Genomic DNA, 18,972 nt, shown 5'->3' on the forward strand with positions numbered 1-18,972 from the left:
TTACCTTATAATAAACTTACTTATATAATGCGAATTCTAATTAGTCGGTCAGTAAGTTTAGGATCCGAAATATTGAAAAATATAACCTTCAGGTGGCTGGGATGTTTTGATGGTATATAAATGAGAAAACTTCTTATTTCTTTCAAAAGCTTTTATAAAAGACACTTTTCATGAAATATACTTTTCTTTATTATTAAGAACGCTTGCGAGGAAAAGGTAATAAAAAGGGAAGAAAAAGATAGTAAAAGGATAATTTGCTTCATCATCATTTTTTCTTTTCATTCAATTCAGATCTGTATGCCCTATTAGATCTGTACAATATACTCTAATGAAGCAGCTGCCTTCCAACTTCATTAAAAAATATCTAAATCAATCAAAACAAGGAAAAAACCAGAGAAAAGATATGCAGGAAACTTCCAATTAACCCCATCCCCTTTCTCCTTTTCCCCTCCAAAAAACAAAGGAAAAAAAAAAAGACAAGAAAGAAATTAAAATATTTATCAACGAACAAAACGATAATGCATCATCAGTTTCTTTCTTGATTTTGATCAACTTGCTGTTGCTGCTGATCACAACCTTGCCATGTCCAAACTATATCTTTAAGAGAAGTCTTCAATCCCTGATCAAAGAATTTCTTATATTCCATTGTATCTCCTGATTTTTTTGAAACTTCCACCACATGGAAAGAAGGTGTAATCTCAAAAATCTCTGCATCAATGGCTAGCTGTCCTTTTCTCCCTTCTTTAATACTTTGCATTGTCACTGTCCCATCTTTTTTCTTCACATTGAAACTCTCATTTGAAGCCACTTCCTCCAGCTTTGATACAATAATTGAAGCTGGTTTTTTCGCCGTGAATCGAGTATCTGATTTTCTTTCTTTTTCTTTCTCAAATAATCCAGAAAGATCAAAACCAGGAGAAAGAGAAATGATATCAAATGCATTTAAGCAAGTAGGTTTCATTGTTGTTGAATCTTGATCTTTCTTTGGATTGGATGGTCCTTCTCCATCTGAAATATGGTCCTCAATATCCAAAACACTACGAGGCGATTCGAGTTGCTCTTTCCCTGGATTTGTGGTTTTATCAATTTGTTTGAAACCTTTCTTGAACCAGTAATTCTCCATGAGCTTAGTTAAGGTGATTCTTGAACTTGGATTCGGATCAAGAATTCTTGACAGGAGCTTTCTTACCTCAGGATGGAACCATTGTGGACATTTGAATTCCCCTTTACTTATTTTCTTGTACATTTCCATGAGGTTTTGATCATGAAATGGTAAATAACCAGCTAATAAAACAAATAAAACAACTCCACATGACCAAATGTCAGCTTTTTCGCCATCGTAACCTCTCTTGTTGATCACCTCAGGGGCAACATAGGCTGGTGTTCCACAGGTTGTGTGGAGGAGACCATCTTGCCTCTTTGAATCTAACAATGCACTCAGCCCGAAATCTGATACTTTCAAGTTTCCACCTGTTGAAGAAATAATTAAGTAAAGCAATTAAAAGTCCGTGGTAAATAGGAGCCTTGGCGTAACTGGTAAAGTTACTGCTATGTTGACCAGGAGATCACGAGTTCGAGTAATGAAAACAACCTCTTGCAGAAATGCAGGGTAAGACTGCGTACCATCAGGGGCAGATTTATAGGAGTAATTATGGAGCACGTGAACCCATGGTCTCTCCGTAAAACTAGATATTTTATGTACATATTTTCTAAAATTGGTATAATATTAACTGTTGGCACTCATATTTCAAGAAGGTTGAATGATGCACTTGGTTGAAGGCTGAGTTATTTACCAAGAGGTATAGGGATCAATTCCCTAATACATTTTTTCTCCTTTTTTTAGTAGTGCACTCATGTACTAGAAATCCTAGATCCGCCTCTACGTACCATAGACCCTTATGTTCTGGCCCTTTCCGGGACCCTACACATAACGGGAGCTTAGTGCACTGGGCTACCCTTTTTATAAATTAAAATTGCGTGTTGAAAACATAATTAAATTAAAGTGCGTGCTGAGAACATAATTAAACAAATAAAAGTGTGCTCTTTTTAAATGCTCTTCACACCTTCGTCGAGGAGGAGATTTTCCGGCTTGAGATCACGGTGGTAGACGCCGCGGCTATGACAGAAATCCACTGCAGCGATTAATTGTTGGAAGTATTTTCTAGCTGCATCTTCTTTAAGCCTGCCTTTAGCAACCTTGTTGAAAAGTTCACCACCTCTCACATATTCCATGGCGAAATAGATTTTTGTTTTGCTAGCCATAACCTCATAGAGCTGGACAACATTTGGGTGTTTGATTAGCCTCATGACAGAGATTTCACGTTTGATTTGATCAATTAGGCCAACTTTCATCACCTTCTCCTTATCAATGATCTTTACAGCAACACTTTGGCCAGTTTTCAGATTTCTTGCATGGTAAACCTTGGCAAATGTCCCTTGGCCTAACAATTTCCCAATCTCATACCTTTGCATCAAAATGTTGCCTTTCTTCTCGCTCTTGTTGGCCATCTTGGAGAAGAGATTGCCGTTACAATAGAGAATTTTTCTTATTTATTGTTGGGGAATCGTCGCCATTGTGCTTAATAAAACTTCCTCACAATCCGTAAGGATTGCAAATTGGCGATCCCAGTTTGTTTGGGACGGAGGCGTAATTGTTATGGTATGGATTAAGGAGCCTTTTTTGTTTACTCGAAAATTTTGGAACATTGAAGTTTAAAGGATGCGGAGGAGACAAGGGAAAAGAGGCCAAAAGCCTTGCCGTTTTTGTGGCAGGGTTAGAGGAAATGCCTATTGCGGAAAGTCCGGTGGTATGAACAAAATTTATGCAATAAATGCTGTAATCTCATTCTGTTTGATGCCATAGGTTACTTTAGGAATATTGGTGAAAGTTAGTTGAGATATGACCATATCTTAAGATGCACCATTCAATTTTCACCTTTCATTTTCCTTTCTCATCTCCCATGCCTCAATCACCCATCTCTTAGAATCCACTTAAAATATTTATGTAATTATTATTATTGCAAATAATTGAAAAGACAAACTTATGTAGCTTCAGGGGAGGTCCACATGCACTTCTTAAAATTTTAAGTTGAAAACATAATATTTCTTCTTTTTTAAAATTGTCATCCATGTTATAATCTTTAAGGCTCAATGTATTTAAATGGATTTATGTGACTTCAGAATTTTTTTCCACATGTAACTGGCTAGAAGTTTTAAATGGGAGTATGTTTAGATTCCAAAAAATTCTTATACGGTATATTTTATCTGTCCCAATTTATATGACGGTGTTCGAATTTCAAGAGTCAAACGAGTTTTTATTTGATCGTAATTTTTTCATGTCTTTTATATATTTTGAATTGTTAATTATTGTGACATATAGTACTTTTTACATAGTTTTCTGATATGTAAATTTTATTCGAAAAAAAATTAAAGAATCTATGTTCAAATTTGTTAGATGCCATGGCTATCAACGAGAGAGAGAGAGAGAGACATAAATTGCGATGAACGGAGTATATAGTAGTTAAATTACAGATACCTAAATTCAGAATTTTAAGTTTATCGATTTTGGATTGTATTAGAGGCAGTGGCGGATGTAGAGCATAGTTACTGGGTTCCCGGGAACCTAGTAACTTTTGCATAGACCCTGTATTTTTATTAAAAAATAATTAAATATCAATAAATATATAAGTGTGAATCCAGTTATTATTGTATATTAATTTGATATTACAATAGGAACCCATAAACTTCCAATTCTGGATCCGCCTCTGATTAGAGGTACCTAAATTCCGAATTTTAATCTTATGGGTTTGAATCACAATTCCTTTTACTTACTGAATTCTAAGAAAATTATTCATATATATAAAGTGAGTTTCTTAATATAAATACAAAGTTTAAACCAAAGATATTGATTTTACCTAACTATAGCTATAGCTATAGCTATAAACTCAGCCCCCGGGTTAAACTCTAATGAAAGTTGTAAAAATGTTACATACTCGCAATTTATTAAAAAAGAAAATATATTGTGCGGGTCACTTTTAATGCCTGATCGGACGGGTATCTGCTATGAAGTTAGTGGTGGAGAAAAAACTTGGGAAACAGGTTGATAACAATGAATTATTATAGTGCTAGAAATTAGAAATGTATAAATTATCCATATTCATTTTGTAATTCGGTTCCTAATTTCATCACATGTGCTTCTTGCAAGTGCTTTTACGTCTGATAGGTCCATATGACACAAAATTACTTAGATATTAGAGATGGACAACTAGTTTTAGGTATTATTATAAAATGTTAATACTTATATAGTACATGTGAAATTGATGTTTTGTTCATTTGTTCAATATTCCTTCCGATTCTAAGTACTTTTTTTAAATTGAACATGTGCTTCAACGTATATAGCGCTCATGATTAAACTTTAATTTTTCAAACAAAGAAACTAAATCACATATGTATAGGATCTTACTTTTCCCAAGATGCGCCTTTTTAATAGAACAACTATATCGTAAAGTAAATTACAGATGTACTACCGGCAAACCTATAGTAATATGGAATAAAGGTAGTACCATTTTGTCTAAACATCCAAATATACCTATCAGAGTCTGACATCAATAAATTACTTCTAGACCAATAGCATGTGTACACAGATTGGTAGAAAATAATTCGAGAATAGGTGTGTCAACATCTGGCAACCGCCTTGACATGTGACTCCTCAATCATGTATCATGTTGTAGTAGCATGCACGACCATGCAGACATATACCATAAAAATTAGATACGTCAATTAGTTTGTGGCTAGTGAATGATTTTTGTCACTATTAATGCCTTTTGTTTTTAGGCTGATCATAATGAATATCTCACAACGTTACGCCACAATTTATTTGAGGCTAGCTGTTATCAATGTAGAGTTAGTTCAGATTTTGTTTAACTAGTTATTAGTTTACCAATCCTATTTTGTTTGTATGTTATTTTCTTCTACTTTAATTTTTCAGATGCTGTTAGCTTTAAATTTAATGCAAATTTTACTTTGTTAGTCATTATGCTGGATTACCAACTTATAATACTTTATTTGTTTGATTCTATTTCTAATGTTAGGAAGCCAATTGGGTTTAACTATTATGGGTCAAAGTCTATCTTTAAAATATCTAAGGGAAAACGTTCCAAGGTCCTGAGTTTTGTGATGATATACGAGGAAATAAATATGTAATTAAGCTCTTATCTAGGGATGATAATGGGGCGTGGCAAGGCGGGACAATACAAGACAAGCTTTGACCTGCTAACATTTTGGGGGGAAGTGCATGGTTAGCCACTAATAACACATGTATTTACTTTTAAGTCACTGTTTAAAATGTCTTTAGTCTTTAGCCACTACTTTAATAAACTTTAACTGTCCGGACGAAAATACCCTTCTGCTCATGTCCTTAACTTTTGAACTTAACTTCAGGACTACATGTCCTTAACTTTTGGACTTATAACTGTAAGTTAAGGACTTCAGGACTACATGTCCTTAACTTTTGGACTTATAACTGTAAGTTAAGGACTTCAGGACTACATGTCCTTAACTTTTGAACTTAACTTCAGAACTACATGTCCTTAACTTTTGGACTTGTAACTCTAAGTTCAGGACCAAGTGTCCTTAACTTTTGAGCTTGTTAGTCTAAGTTCAGGACCTATTGTCCTTAACTTTTGGGCTTCTTAGCCTAAGTTCAGGACTTATTGTCATTAACTTTTGAGCTTGTTAGTCTAAGTTCAGGACTTTAGGACCTATTGTCCTTAACTTTTGAACTTGTAACTGTAAATTCATGACCTATTGTCCTTAACTTTTCTTAGCCTAAGTTCATGACCTATTGTCCTTAACTTTTGAGTTTGTTAGTCTAAGTTCAGGACTTCAGGACCTGTTGTCCTTAACTTTTGAACTTGTAACTGTAAGTTCAGGACCTATTGTCCTTAACTTTTGAGCTTGTTAGTATAAGTTCAGGACTTCAGGACCTATTGTTCTTAACTTTTGAACTGTAACTGTAAGTTCAGGACCTATTTTCCTTATTTCTTGAGCTTGTTCGTCTAAGTTTGGACCAAGTGTCCTTAACTTTTGAACTTGTAATTCTAAGTTCAGGACCAAGTGTCCTTAACTTTTGAACTTGGAACTCGAAGTTCAGGACCAATTATCCTTAACTTTTAAACTTGTAACTGTAAGTTCAGGATCCACAACGTAAGAAAACCAAACGTTATTTGTTCCCTATCTTAAAGCCAATTACAATCACACCCTACTTAAACCAGCATTTGTCAAAGGAAAATTGTTACAATTTGTAATAAAATACATTCAGATTGTACAGCAATCACCTAATCAACATTCTCAATTCACTGGACCTGAGCTGCTAGTGGAGCAAAACAATGATCTTGAATCCAAATATAGTGAGAAGACCTCATATCGTCGTTAAGTTATATTAAAATGCACACATTGTGATATATGTCGCGATACACAGAAAGTGAGAGAGTCCAAATTGGCAAGCCATCCGCTATGTTTTCAACTGTGATCAAAGCCTTAATGTGAGATCTGGTGCCAACTCGTCTTTTTCGACGGAGGGAGTCCAATCCAACATATGAGAAAGAGTCTAGTTGCACAGTTCTTCTTCTGAAAAGAGATAGAAGAAAGGGTAACACAGTCTTTTCATATTAATTTTAATAAATTAGTGACTATTATTGCTAAGCATTGAAAATGCTGGATAAAAAGAAAATACCACTTTAAAAAGTGGCTACCCCACACAATTTTTACAACATTATTGGGAGAAATTCAAAAATAGCCAGATTTACAACTGGTCATTCAAAAATAGTTCAGTTTCAAAAGTAATCGAAATTAGCCACTTTTTATGTAAAGATAAATCTGAGCGAAACACTGTTCAAAATCCGGAAAATACGCTAGTATATTATGCCGAAGTTCCAGCATAAGTATACTTGAACTCCAACATATTATACTGGAGTTCCAGGATAAGTATGCTGGAACTCCAGCATAATATGATGGAGTTCCAGCATAAGTACACTAGAACTCCAGCATAATATACTGGAGTTCCAGCAAGTATACCAGTCTAGCATAATATACTGGAGTTTGGAGCATTGATGCTCCAGTCTCCAGTATATTATACTGGAGCCAGCAAAGTATACCGGACCAGCATAATATGCTGGAGTTCATACACAGGTGCACTGAACTCCAGTATATTATGCTGGACCGGTCTCTGTTGCAGTAAAATAATGGTTATTTTTCATTGATTTGGTAAATGCTGACTATTTTTGAATGACCAGTCCGAAAACTGGTTATACTGTGCTATTTTTACCATTTTAACCCACCCTGCCTGCTCCATTCAACATTTCCAGATTTTTGCCTTTTTTTTCTTTTTCCGTATTCTAAAATAATTTTTTAACTTTTTCAATTTTTTATTTGAACCTTATATAATTAAAGAATAAATGGCAGCAAAAAGAATGAACACAATTTATTACAATTTGAAAATTTTCTACACATAAAAATTATACCATTCAATTCATCATTTACCATATGAAGAATTTAACAACCAATCTAATTAGGCCATACCGTTATAGTTACTACATTCAAAGTCAAATCCACGAAAAAAACATGATAACAGAAAGTAGAGATAGAAATGTGTCACGACCCGAATCAGAGGGCCGCGACGGGCACCCGGTGCTTTACTCAACCGAGTACCAACATAACATATTTTTCTTATTATACTATCATGAGTAAATGAGCCAGAAAACCAGTCATCAGATAACAAGAATAAAACATAAAGGAATACTCAACATATGAAGACCCAAAATGATATACAAACTTATATATGTGACATACGGGCCTATAAGGCCGACATGACCATTTGTAAACTCAAAACATAGGCCTACAAGGCCATACAAGTGTCCCTACACCTGACATCTGTCTACAAGCCTCTAAGAGTACATAAAATCATAAAGATCGGGACAGGGCCCCTCCATACCAATCAATACATATCCAAAGCATACTGACCAACTAGGCAACTCCGGAGCAAGTGGAGTGCACCAACACCTTCGCTGAGCGGATAGCCTATTAGGAGGACTGTCAACCTATCAATCGGGACCTGCGGGCATGACGCGCAGCATCCCCAGGCAAAAGGGATGTCAGTACGAATAAAGTACCGAGTATGTAAGGTAGGAAAGCATAAACAAGAACAGTAATGTAAAGAGAGATAGAGGAGATACAACCTGTAACATCTGAATGCCTCTGGGGTCTACTGACATGAAATGCATAATACATATATATACATGAACTTTTTTAAAAACATTCGCCTCTGTGGGCATCATCATCATCATATGGTACCCGGCCTCAAAGAAGACTCGGTAAAAACGTACCCGGCCATAATAAGGCTCGGTAGAATCGTACCCGGCCACGTGAAGCTCGATAAACCCAACTGATCAGAGGTTGCACAATAGGTGTCATACCCCGCCGACTATAGCGCGGCTCGGTAGAGTAAAATAGATACATATATATAATGCATGCTCGACTCATGGAATCACGTTCTAACCCTTTCGGAGTGATGTAAGGTCATTCCACCTTCGATTAACATTATGGACATCCCTACCATCAATATGAACCTTAGTGGGATTTAAGGATCATACACACTTGTTTAGAATAACTTAATATGGAAAGAACAACATGGACAACCTTAGTTTCTAGGAGTAGATCCGTTATGAATTAGCATATTCATTTCACTTTAGATCATGCCAAAAGAAAGAAGAAAGTGCCTTAACATACCTGAGTTACTTGCTATAATAAAATCAGATTTTTGGAACCTCAGATCGCCATGGTACTTTGATACCTTAACACCTTTTCGTTGATAATATCTTACAATAAGCCAGTGGTGGAAATACATCTCATAAAGAGGGACATGATTCCGTGCCTCATCAACTACTTCAGCATTAAAACTTTTGATAGCAATATGGACTTTTGGGAGAGCTATGTTGTAGTAAAATTTGTTACATACTAATCCAGGTTCCAGCACAAACTTTGGTGATCGGAAAATAGACGCTTTCACTTTTTTTCATTTCTTAGTCGAGTTTGCAAACTTGGGCTAATCGCTATTAGCAGTAGGACTGCCAGCACAAGCAGCTGACACTTTAATTTGCTCAAGATCCAAATTAGCTACTGCATTTTGCTCAACTTTTATTGGAATTATCTCTTGAAATTCTACACCCTTTGGATCCTCAACATAAACTAAGTATTCTTTTCCTAGCTCTCAAGAATAATTTGGTTCACAAATAATAGCTAGGAGGTAAAACACGCTTCTCGTCATGCTATCAATAATATAACCTTGAACTAGTCTTATCTCTGAATCAAACTAAAGATAAAGTTAGGAACCAAGTGAATCTATGGTACAATGCAATTGAATCAAATAAAAGCATGGCAGATGAACGGTCTAGAATCAAAATTTGGTGTCAGCCTCTTTATATTTATGTAATTGCACAAAAAGAAAGTGCAGAACTGCCAAGATGATTAGCAACAAAGAACATAAAAGGCCTCTTATTTAACTCGGTCCAGAAAGCCAAAGATTGCCACCTAATTAAAAGGGACTATGAGTCATTTGTTTAGTTTAGTGGCTTGCTGCCACGTGGGATGGGGTGGAAAAGTGTAATCTTTATCCAAAAAAAATTGTCCACTTATTAGTTAACTAGGTAATGTCGTGTTACCCGGTAATCAACCAATTACCCGCATAATTGAGAATTATTTCCACTTACTTAAAATACTACTTTCTTTACACATACCTTATACACCTTACTATCATGGTCATGTAGTACCTTGTATGGCACTAGTCCATAAATGACGGGTATTTTAGCTCGGGCCGTATTTTATCCCAAAATGCCAAACTTTGACAAAATTCGTTTTCTTAGACTTGCTCCCCCTTTCACCTTCATGAATTTACTAATCACTTATAATTCTTATAGTCCCCAAATAATATTTTCCTTGGACTGATGTCAATTACTTTACGACAAATTCAACGTACATTACTACAGGGTGCAACATCGTTGTAACTTATTACTGCGAAGCGTAACATCAACGTAATGTAATATTGCCGGCATAACATTGCCGTAATATAATACTGCCGAACGTAATGTCGACGTAATATTGCGGGGCGTAACATTATTCCCCCCTTTGAAACATTCGTCCTCGAATGTTGACTGATGCTTTTATCATTTTCATAACTTATATTTCTTGTGAATATCTTAATACTCTTCTTGCCATTTAAGAATTTGCTCGGTGAATAAATCCAAAGTCTAGGGTATTCCCCCTTTAGTCGTTTTGCTCATATCATGACCTGTGGTCGTAATCTTCCTAATCTTGCAACTTCTGTTACCTCTTGTCATGCAGCCTATATGACCCTGGCTTTATAGGTGCACTTATGTAATTCATCATGAATTTTCTTTTGTGGTCCATTATATTATATTCGGAACGAAATCTGAAATTCCCATGATGTCGAGTACTTTGCAATCATTCAGTCCCTAATTCATTTTTAGTTTATCTTATTCACCAGCCCAAACTGATTTCTATTACTCTGGGGATTAACTCTATCCTCTAGTAGTCGCGTTGGAGTCACGAACTTACTTTTCAAAATGAGGATATAACCTTATGGCCTATACTCTTTTGTTGTCTTAAGGCCCATCACCTTTAGTCTCTTCCTTCATTTAACTATAGGTTCTGTAACACTCTACCATTTTCATCCATGTATCATACCTTATTCATAATGCTTCCTTATCTTTCTTCTCAATACTCTGATAATATTTCTGCATATCCCTTTTATTGTGGAAACTTCAATACAACATTCTTTGGCTTTTAGCTCCCCTTGCTTCATCTCACTGGCTCTTCGGGATGCCTAAAATTCTCTCTCCTAGGGACACGAGCCATGCTAAGGTAATATTTATCCCTTCAAGGCTTCCAGTGGCTATCTTTATAGTACTCATATCTAGTTGTACTCTTTTAGAGTGCGCCATCTGGGTATCTCACAAGGAGATTTATTAGCACATTTGCATTATACTTCAAAAATTGTCAACTAACACAAACAATCAATTCACATTATGGGTTATCCTAACCCCAACCGGATCCTGATATCTTGTCCTTTTCTTAATCTACACATGTTAGCCCCCAATAGGGTATAACTGAGATGGGTATGGTCAATTATACATACCTCTGTTACTGTTAAGGGTAACTTTCAATACTTATATTTTTCTGCCGGAGATGAAAATACCTATAATCTTTATTAACTAGGTGCCCTGTACCCTTCCCATCTTGCTCCTTTTACTTGTTGAAGCTTGTATCTATCTTTTGAATCTTTCATTGCCTTTAGGGGTGGATAGATATTCTTTGCCTTAAGGCTCCTTATCGAGAAGCTTACACTTCTTAGTACACACATGATCTACTGAAGACCTTATATTTACCCATCATATGCATCATGCAAAATCGAGCTCCTCTAACTCAACTCCTTCACAGCCACATACAATCTTTTACCAACCATCTTTTTAAATGTAGGTATCGTTGTATTATGACTAAAGTCGAATTTAGGAGTTTGAATTCTTACAACAGAGCTCTACCACACGATCTAGAATAAGAAGAAAGAGTGACAGTCCTAAATGCCCTGTAGCCTCCTGCTTATAAGTGTGGTGCACTACACACCCATAAACAAGATTCTACTAGACACGGCTTGTAGAACCCCTAGGACAGAACTGCTATGATACCACTTTTGTCACGACCCGAATCAGAGGGCCGCGACGGGCACCCTGTGCTTTACTCAACCGAGTACCAACGTAACATATCTTTCTTATCATATTATCATGAGTAAATGAGCCAGAAAACCTGTCATGAGATAACAAGAATAAAACATAAGGGAATACTCAACATATGAAGACCCAAAATGATATACAAACTTATATATGTGAAATACGGGCCTATAAGGCCGACATTACCATTTGTAAACTCAAAACATAGGCCTACAAGGCCATACAAGTGTCCCTACACCTGACATCTGTCTACAAGCCTCTAAGAGTACATAAAATCATAAAGATCGGGACAGGGCCCCGCCATACCAATCAATACATATCCAAAGCATACTGACCAACTAGGCAACTCCGGAGCAAGTGGAGTGCACCAACACCTTCGCTGAGCGGATAGCCTACTAGGAGGACTGTCAACCTATCAATCGGGACTTGCGGCCATGACGCGCAGCATCCCCAGGCAAAAGGGATGTCAATACGAATAAAGTACCGAGTATGTAAGGTAGGAAAGCATAAACAAGAACAGTAATGTAAAGAGAGATAGAGGAGATACAACCTGTAACATCTGAGTGCCTCTTGGGGATACTGACATGAAATGCATAATACATATATATACATGAACTTTTTTAAAAACATTCGCCTCTGTGGGCATCATCATCATCATATGGTACCCGGCCTCAAAGAAGACTCGGTAAAAACGTACCCGGCCATAATAAGGCTCGGTAGAATCGTACCCGGCCACGTGAAGCTCGGTAAACCCAACTGATCAGTGGTTGCACAATAGGTGCCATACCCCGCCGACTATAGCGCGGCTCGGTAGAGTAAAATAGATACATATATATAATGCATGCTCGACTCATGGAATCACGTTCTAACCCTTTCGACCTTCGATTAACATTATGGACATCCCTACCATTAATATGAACCTTAGTGGGATTTAAGGATCATACACACTTGTTTAGAATAACTTTATATGGAAAGAACAACATGGACAACCTTAGTTTCTAGGAGTAGATCCGTTATGAATTAGCGTATTCATTTCACTTTAAATTATGCCAAAAGAAAGAAGAAAGTGCCTTAACATACCTGAGTTACATGCTATAATAAAATCAGATTTTTGGAACCTCAGATCGCCATGGTACTTTGACACCTTAACACCTTTTCGTTGATAATATCTTACAACAAGCCAGTGGTGGAAATACATCTCATAAAGAGGGACATGATTCCGTGCCTCATCAACTACTTCAGCATTAAAACTTTTGATAGCAATATGGACTTTTGGGAGAGCTATGTTGTAGTAAAATTTGTTACATACTAATCCAGGTTCCAGCACAAACTTTGGTGATCGGAAAATAGACGTTTTCACTTTTTTCATTTCTTAGTCGAGTTTGAAAACTTGGGCTAATCACTATTAGCAGTAGGACTGCCAACACAAGCAGCTGACACTTTAATTTGCTCAAGATCCAAATTAGCTACTGCATTTTGCTCAACTTTTGTTGGAATTATCTCTTGAAATTCTACACCCTTTGGATCCTCAACATAAACTAAGTATTCTTTTCCTAGCTCTCAAGAATAATTTGGTTCACAAATAATGGTTAGGAGGTAAAACACGCTTCTCGTCACGCTATCAATAATATAACCTTGAACTAGTCTTATCTCTGAATCAGACTAAAGATAAAGTTAGGAACCAAGTGAATCAATGGTACAATGCAATTGCATCAAATAAAAGCATGGCAGATGGACGGTCTAGAATCAAAATTTGGTGTCAGCCTCTTTATATTTATGTAATTGCACAAAAAGAAAGTGCAGAACTGCCAAGATGATTAGCAACAAAGAACATAAAATGCCTCTTATTTTACTCGGTCCAGAAAGCCAAAGATTGCCACCTAATTAAAAGGGACTATGAGTCATTTGTTTAGTTTAGTGGCTTGCTGCCACGTGGGATGGGGTGGAAAAGTGTAATCTTTATCCAAAAAAAATTGTCCACTTATTAGTTAACTAGGTAATGTCGTGTTATCCGGTAATCAACCAATTACCCGCATAATTGAGAATTATTTCCACTTACTTAAAATACTACTTTCTTTACACATACCTTATACACCTTACTATCATGGTCATGTAGTACCTTGTATGGCACTAGTCCATAAATGACGGGTATTTTAGCTCGGGCCGTATTTTATCCCAAAATGCCAAACTTTGACAAAATTCGTTTTCTTAGACTTGCTCCCCCTTTCACCTTCATGAATTTACTAATCACTTATAATTCTTATAGTCCCCAAATAATATTTTCCTTGGACTGATGTCAATTACTTTATGACAAATTCAACGTACATTACTACAGGGTGCAACATCATTGTAACTTATTACTGCGAAGCGTAACATCAATGTAATGTAATATTGCTGGCATAACATTGTCGTAATATAATACTGCCGAACGTAATGTCGATGTAATATTGCGGGGCGTAACATTATTCCCCCCTTTGAAACATTCGTCCTCGAATGTTGACTGATGCTTTTATCATTTTCATAACTTATATTTCTTGTGAATATCTTAATACTCTTCTTGCCATTTAAGAATTTGCTCGGTGAATAAATCCAAAGTCTAGGGTATTCCCCCCTTTAGTCGTTTTGCTCATATCATGACCTGTGGTCGTAATATTCCTAATCTTGCAACTTCTGTTACCTCTTGTCATGCAGCCTATATGACCCTGGCTTTATAGGTGCACTTATGTAATTCATCATGAATTTTCTTTTGTGGTCCATTATATTATATTCGGAACGAAATCTGAAATTCCCATGATGTCGAGTACTTTGCAATCATTCAGTCCCTAATTCATTTTTAGTTTATCTTATTCACCAGCCCAAACTGATTTCTATTACTCTAGGGATTAACTCTCCCCTCTAGTAGTCGCGTTGGAGTCACGAACTTACTTTTCAAAATGAGGATATAACCTTATGGCCTATACTCTTTTGTTGTCTTAAGGCCCATCACCTTTAGTCTCTTCCTTCATTTAACTATAGGTTCTGTAACACTCTACCGTTTTCATCCATGTATCATACCTTATTCATAATGCTTCCTTATCTTTCTTCTCAATACTCTGATAATATTTCTGCATATCCCTTTTCTTGTGGAAACTTCAATACAACATTCTTTGGCTTTTAGCTCTCCTTGCTTTATCTCACTGGCTCTTCGGGATGCCTAAAATTCTCTCTCCTAGGGATACGAGCCATGCTAAGGTAATATTTATCCCTTCAAGGCTTCCAGTGGCTATCTTTATAGTACTCATATCTAGTTGTACTATTTTAGAGTGCGTCATCTGGGTATCTCACAAGGAGATTTATTAGCACATTTGCATTATGCTTACGAAATTGTCAACTAACACAAACAATAAATTCACATTATGGGTTATCCTAACCTCAACCGGATCCTGATATCTCGTCCTTTTCTTAATCTACACATGTTAGCCCCCAATAGGGTATAATTGAGATGGGTATGGTCAATTATACATACCTCTGTTACTGTTAAGGGTAACTTTCAATGCTTATATTTTTCTGCCGGAGATGAAAATACCTATAATCTTTATTAACTAGGTGCCCTGTACCCTTCCCATCTTGCTCCTTTTACTTGTTGAAGCTTGTATCTATCTTTTGAATCTTTCATTGCCTTTAGGGGTGGATAGATATTCTTTGCCTTAAGGCTCCTTATCGAGAAGCTTACACTTCTTAGTACACACATGATCTACTGAAGACCTTATATTTACCCATCATATGCATCATGCAAAATCGAGCTCCTCTAACTCAACTCCTTCACAGCCACATACAATCTTTTACCAACCATCTTTTTAAATGTAGGTATCGTTGTATTACGACTAAAGTCGAATTTAGGAGTTTGAATTCTTACAACAGAGCTCTACCACACGATCTAGAATAAGAAGAAATAGTGACAGTGCTAAATGCCCTGTAGCCTCCTGCTTATAAGTGTGGTGCACTACACACCCATAAACAAGATTCTACTAGACACGGCTTGTAGAATCCCTAGGACAGAACTGCTCTAATACCACTTTTGTCACGACCCGAATCAGAGGGCCGCGACGAGCACCCGGTGCTTTACTCAACCGAGTACCAACGTAACATATCTTTCTTATCATACTATCATGAGTAAATGAGCCAGAAAACCAGTCATGAGATAACAAGAATAAAACATAAGGGAATACTCAACATATGAAGACCCAAAATGATATACAAACTTATATATGTGACATACGGGCATATAAGGCCGACATGACCATTTGTAAACTCAAAACATAGGCCTACAAGGCCATACAAGTGTCCCTACACCTGACATCTGTCTACAAGTCTCTAAGAGTACATAAAATCATAAAGATCGGGACAGGGCCCCGTCGTACCATTCAATACATATCCAAAGCATACTGACAAACTAGGCAACTCCGGAGCAAGTGGAGTGCACCAACACCTTCGCTGAGCGGATAGCCTACTAGGAGGACTGTCAACCTATCAATCGGGACCTGCGGGCATGACGCTCAGCATCCCCAGGCAAAAGGGATGTCAGTACGAATAAAGTACCGAGTATGTAAGGTAGGAAAGCATAAACAAGAACAGTAATGTAAAGAGAGATAGAGGAGATACAACCTGTAACATCTGAGTGCCTCTGGGGTCTACTGACATGAAATGCATAATACATATATATACATGAACTTTTTTAAAAACATTCGCCTCTGTGGGCATCATCATCATCATCATATGGTACCCGGCCTCAAAGAAGACTCGGTAAAAACATACCCGGCCATAATAAGGCTTGGTAGAATCATACCCGGCCACGTGAAGCTCGATAAACCCAACTGATCAGTGGTTGCACAATAGGTGCCATACCCCGCCGACTATAGCGCGGCTCGGTAGAGTAAAATAGATACATATATATAATGCATGCTCGACTCATGGAATCACGTTCTAACCCTTTCGGAGTGATGTAAGGTCATTCCACCTTCGATTAACATTATGGACATCCCTACCATCAATATGAACCTTAGTGGGATTTAAGGATCATACACACTTGTTTAGAATAACTTTATATGGAAAGAACAACATGGACAACCTTAGTTTCTAGGAGTAGATCCGTTATGAATTAGCGTATTCATTTCACTTTAGATCATACCAAAAGAAAGAAGAAAGTGCCTTAACATACCTGAGTTACTTGCTATAATAAAATCAGATTTTTGGAACATCAGATCGCCATGGTACTTTGACACCTTAACACCTTTTCGTTGATAATATCTTACAACAAGCCAGTGGTGGAAATACATCTCATAAAGAGGGACATGATTCCGTGCCTCATCAACTACTTCAGCATTAAAACTTTTGATAGCAATATGGACTTTTGGGAGAGCTATGTTGTAGTAAAATTTGTTACATACTAATCCAGGTTCCAGCACAAACTTTGGTGATCGGAAAATAGACGTTTTCAATTTTTTTCATTTCTTAGTCGAGTATGCAAACTTGGGCTAATCGCTATTAGCAGTAGGACTGCCAGCACAAACAGCTGACACTTTAATTTGCTCAAGATCCAAATTAGCTACTGCATTTTGCTCAACTTTTGTTGGAATTATCTCTTGAAATTCTACACCATTTGGATCCTCAACATAAACTAAGTATTCTTTTCCTAGATCTCAAGGATAATTTGGTTCACAAATAATGGTTAGGAGGTAAAACACGCTTCTCGTCACGCTATCAATAATATAACCTTGAACTAGTCTTATCTCTGAATCAGACTAAAGATAAAGTTAGCAACCAAGTGAATCTATGGTACAATGCAATTGCATCAAATAAAAGCATGGCAGATGGCCGGTCTAGAATCAAAATTTGGTGTCATCCTCTTTATATTTATGTAATTGCACAAAAAGAAAGTGCAGAACTGCCAAGATGATTAGCAACAAAGAACATAAAAGGCCTCTTATTTTACTCGGTCCAGAAAGCCAAAGATTGCCACCTAATTAAAAGGGACTATGAGTCATTTGTTTAGTTTAGTGGCTTGCTGCCACGTGGGATGGGGTGGAAAAGTGTAATCTTTATCCAAAAAAAATTGTCCACTTATTAGTTAACTAGGTAATGTCGTGTTACCCGGTAATCAACCAATTACCCGCATAATTGAGAATTATTTCCACTTACTTAAAATACTACTTTCTTTACACATACCTTATACACCTTACTATCATGGTCATGTAGTACCTTGTATGGCACTAGTCCATAAATGACGGGTATTTTAGCTCGGGCCGTATTTTATCCCAAAATGCCAAACTTTGACAAAATTCGTTTTCTTAGACTTGCTCCCCCTTTCACCTTCATGAATTTACTAATCACTTATAATTCTTATAGTCCCCAAATAATATTTTCCTTGGACTGATGTCAATTACTTTTCGACAAATTCAACGTACATTACTACAGGGTGCAACATCGTTGTAACTTATTACTGCGAAGCGTAACATCAACATAATGTAATATTGCTGGCATAACATTGTCGTAATATAATACTGCCGAACGTAATGTCGATGTAATATTGCGGGGCGTAACATTATTCCCCCCTTTGAAACATTCGTCCTCGAATAGATTAATAGAGCAACTTTTAGATATTCTAAATAAAGTTGTCCTGCCCGCCCCATCTAAATCTTTCCCTGCCTCATTTAGTATTTTTCCGTTATTTCATTATTTCAGCTTGATGATGAGTCTACTTTAATTGTGGAGTAAGAGGATAATAAGGTGACAACAATGCAAATCACTAAGCAAGTTCATAGTAACTATAAGTTTCTATTCCGAGTACTAAATATTTTGAGTTACCTTGTATGTGTTAGTATCAGTTTAGTTTGATAAGGATTTGAACATCTAATGTTTGGTAATTGTTATTATGGTTATTTGTAATGGAATTTGATTTATATTATAAGTTATTCAATAAAAGTATTTATCTAATTTCGCAATTCATTATTTTTTTTTAACAGTCATGAGATCATATTAAGGGGGTTATAAACGCAACACAAGTAAATTTTTTTTAAAAAAATTGGTATTATTTGTGGAGGCTATAAATCGTCACTAATTGTCTTTGAAAACCCCCACAAATTAAAAATTCAATTAGAGGGGGTCGTCGTGGGGGTTTTAAAAACCGTCTTAATAT

At 36.5% G+C, this 18,972-nt stretch overlaps 1 protein-coding gene and 1 long non-coding RNA gene across 3 annotated transcripts; both read right to left on the bottom strand.

Annotated features, from left to right (window-relative positions):
- Nucleotides 1-239: 239 nt before the first annotated feature.
- On the bottom strand, nt 240-2,963 carry LOC107802446 (CBL-interacting protein kinase 5-like). Its single transcript, XM_016625955.2, has 2 exons — nt 2,064-2,963; nt 240-1,470 (listed from the first exon to the last, which is right to left on the bottom strand). Exons 1-2 carry the CDS (start codon nt 2,506-2,508, stop codon nt 527-529), a joined length of 1,389 nt encoding a protein of 462 aa, XP_016481441.1. The 5' UTR covers nt 2,509-2,963; the 3' UTR covers nt 240-526.
- Nucleotides 2,964-7,808: 4,845 nt separating this feature from the next.
- Nucleotides 7,809-17,770, bottom strand: LOC142179547 (uncharacterized). 2 transcript variants are annotated; one of them, XR_012708027.1, is made up of 3 exons: nt 12,879-17,770; nt 8,785-12,223; nt 7,809-8,110 (listed from the first exon to the last, which is right to left on the bottom strand). It is a non-coding gene; the product is annotated as an uncharacterized LOC142179547 (long non-coding RNA). The 2 variants fall into 2 exon arrangements; XR_012708026.1 differs by having other exon boundaries at nt 7,809-12,223.
- Between the last annotated feature and the right edge of the window lie 1,202 nt (nt 17,771-18,972).

Source organism: Nicotiana tabacum, chromosome 3 (assembly GCF_000715075.1).
Source record: "Nicotiana tabacum cultivar K326 chromosome 3, ASM71507v2, whole genome shotgun sequence".
In the NCBI taxonomy this organism is placed as follows: domain Eukaryota; kingdom Viridiplantae; phylum Streptophyta; class Magnoliopsida; order Solanales; family Solanaceae; genus Nicotiana; species Nicotiana tabacum.

What these genes read in the sequence shown, in the direction of transcription:
- LOC107802446 (XM_016625955.2), bottom strand. Translation starts at nt 2,508, where the DNA reads ATGGCCAACAAGAGCGAGAAGAAAGGCAACATTTTGATGCAAAGGTAT. An exon ending in AAATCTCCTCCTCGACGAAG is followed by an intron (nt 1,471 to 2,063) that starts GTGTGAAGAGCA and finishes TTTCTTCAACAG; the next exon opens with GTGGAAACTTGAAAGTATCA.